The following is a 1632-nucleotide window of genomic DNA, read 5'->3' as shown; positions in this document are numbered from 1 at the left end:
CTATTGACCTTTGGCCCCAAAACAAATATGGTCTCGGTCCAGGGACCTGAGTCAGCAGAAAGGTAACAGAAGGAATCACTTAAAAACAATAGAATCTATCTATATATTATTAACTAAACTGCTTGTTGGCTAGTTGCCATGGTTCCCTGTAAGCTATGTTTACGTCACTTCCTGTTGTTGTTGTTTTTCAGTCCCAATGAATCAACTCGTTCCTCCTCCTCCGCTGTAGTTTCCATGACGACTTGATTTCGTTTCACCTTGTTTGTCGTTATGTCATTTGAGTTATTTTCACGTTTTGCGTCAGGGAAGTCTCTCTGTGATTCAGTAACATATATATTCATATATTCATATATAATTGATACATATATTAACTTAGACCATTACTTTTTTTTGCGGTCTGGATTCCCTCCCTGCGTTAAAGTCCCAACCCACAATGGTTCACAGTATTCATGTGAAAAATGTAAAAAAAAATGATGAAATCAAACAGAGCAACTAAAGAGAAGAGTGTTGGAGTGTTGGGAAGGAGGGGGAGAAGGGGTGTAGGGAAGGAGGGGGAGAAGGGGTGTAGGGAAGGAGGGGGAGAAGGGGTGTAGGGAAGGAGGGGGAGAAGGGGTGTAGGGAAGAAGGGGAGAAGGGGTGTATGGGGTGTAGGGAAGGAGGGGGAGAAGGGGTGTAGGGAAGGAGGGGAGAAGGGGTGTATGGGGTGTAGGGAAGGAGGGGGAGAAGGGGTGTAGGGAAGGAGGGGGAGAAGGGGTGTAGGGAAGGAGGGGGAGAAGGGGTGTAGGGGAGAAGGGGTGTAGGGAAGGAGGGGAGATGGGGTGTAGGGAAGGAGGGGAGAAGGGGTGTAGGGAAGGAGGGGGAGAAGAGGTGTAGGGAAGGAGGGGAGAAGGGGTGTATGGGGTGTTGGGAAGGAGGGGGAGAAGGGGTGTAGGGAAGGAGGGGAGAAGGGGTGTATGGAAGGAGGGGAGAAGAGGTGTATGGGGTGTAGGGAAGGAGGGGGAGAAGAGGTGTAGGGAAGGAGGGGGAGAAGGGGTGTAGGGAAGGAGGGGAGAAGGGGTGTAGGGAAGGAGGGGAGAAGGGGTGTATGGAAGGAGGGGAGAAGAGGTGTATGGAAGGAGGGGAGAAGAGGTGTATGGGGTGTAGGGAAGGAGGGGGAGAAGGGGTGTAGGGAAGGAGGGGGAGAAGGGGTGTAGGGAAGGAGGGGAGAAGGGGTGTAGGGAAGGAGGGGAGAAGGGGTGTATGGAAGGAGGGGAGAATAGGTGTATGGGGTGTAGGGAAGGAGGGGGAGAAGGGGTGTATGGGGTGTAGGGAAGGAGGGGAGAAGGGGTGTAGGGAAGGAGGGGAGAAGGGGTGTATGGGGTGTTGGGAAGGAGGGGAGAAGGGGTGTATGGGTGTAGCGAAGGTGGGGGGTGAAGGGGTGTAGGGAAGGAGGAGGAGAAGGGGTGTATGGGGTGTAGGGAAGGAGGGGGAGAAGGGGTGTATGGAAGGAGGGGAGAATAGGTGTATGGGGTGTAGGGAAGGAGGGGGAGAAGGGGTGTATGGGGTGTAGGGAAGGAGGGGAGAAAGGGTGTAGGGAAGGAGGGGAGAAGGGGTGTATGGGGTGTTGGGAAGGAGGGGAGAAGGGGTGTAGGG

At 53.5% G+C, this 1632-nt stretch overlaps 1 protein-coding gene across 1 annotated transcript in view; it reads right to left on the bottom strand.

Moving 5' to 3' along the window:
• Window positions 1–1632, bottom strand: part of LOC110493426 (voltage-dependent calcium channel gamma-2 subunit) — an 85333-nt gene continuing 83701 nt past the window's right edge. The window contains exon 5 of the mRNA XM_036948340.1: window positions 1–46. Coding sequence (XP_036804235.1) covers window positions 1–46 — 46 coding nt within the window. The remainder of the gene's footprint in view (window positions 47–1632) is intronic.

The sequence above is a fragment of the Oncorhynchus mykiss genome, chromosome 17 (genome assembly GCF_013265735.2).
Source record: "Oncorhynchus mykiss isolate Arlee chromosome 17, USDA_OmykA_1.1, whole genome shotgun sequence".
NCBI lineage: Eukaryota > Metazoa > Chordata > Actinopteri > Salmoniformes > Salmonidae > Oncorhynchus > Oncorhynchus mykiss.
This window is presented reverse-complemented; position numbering and strand designations above follow the sequence as displayed.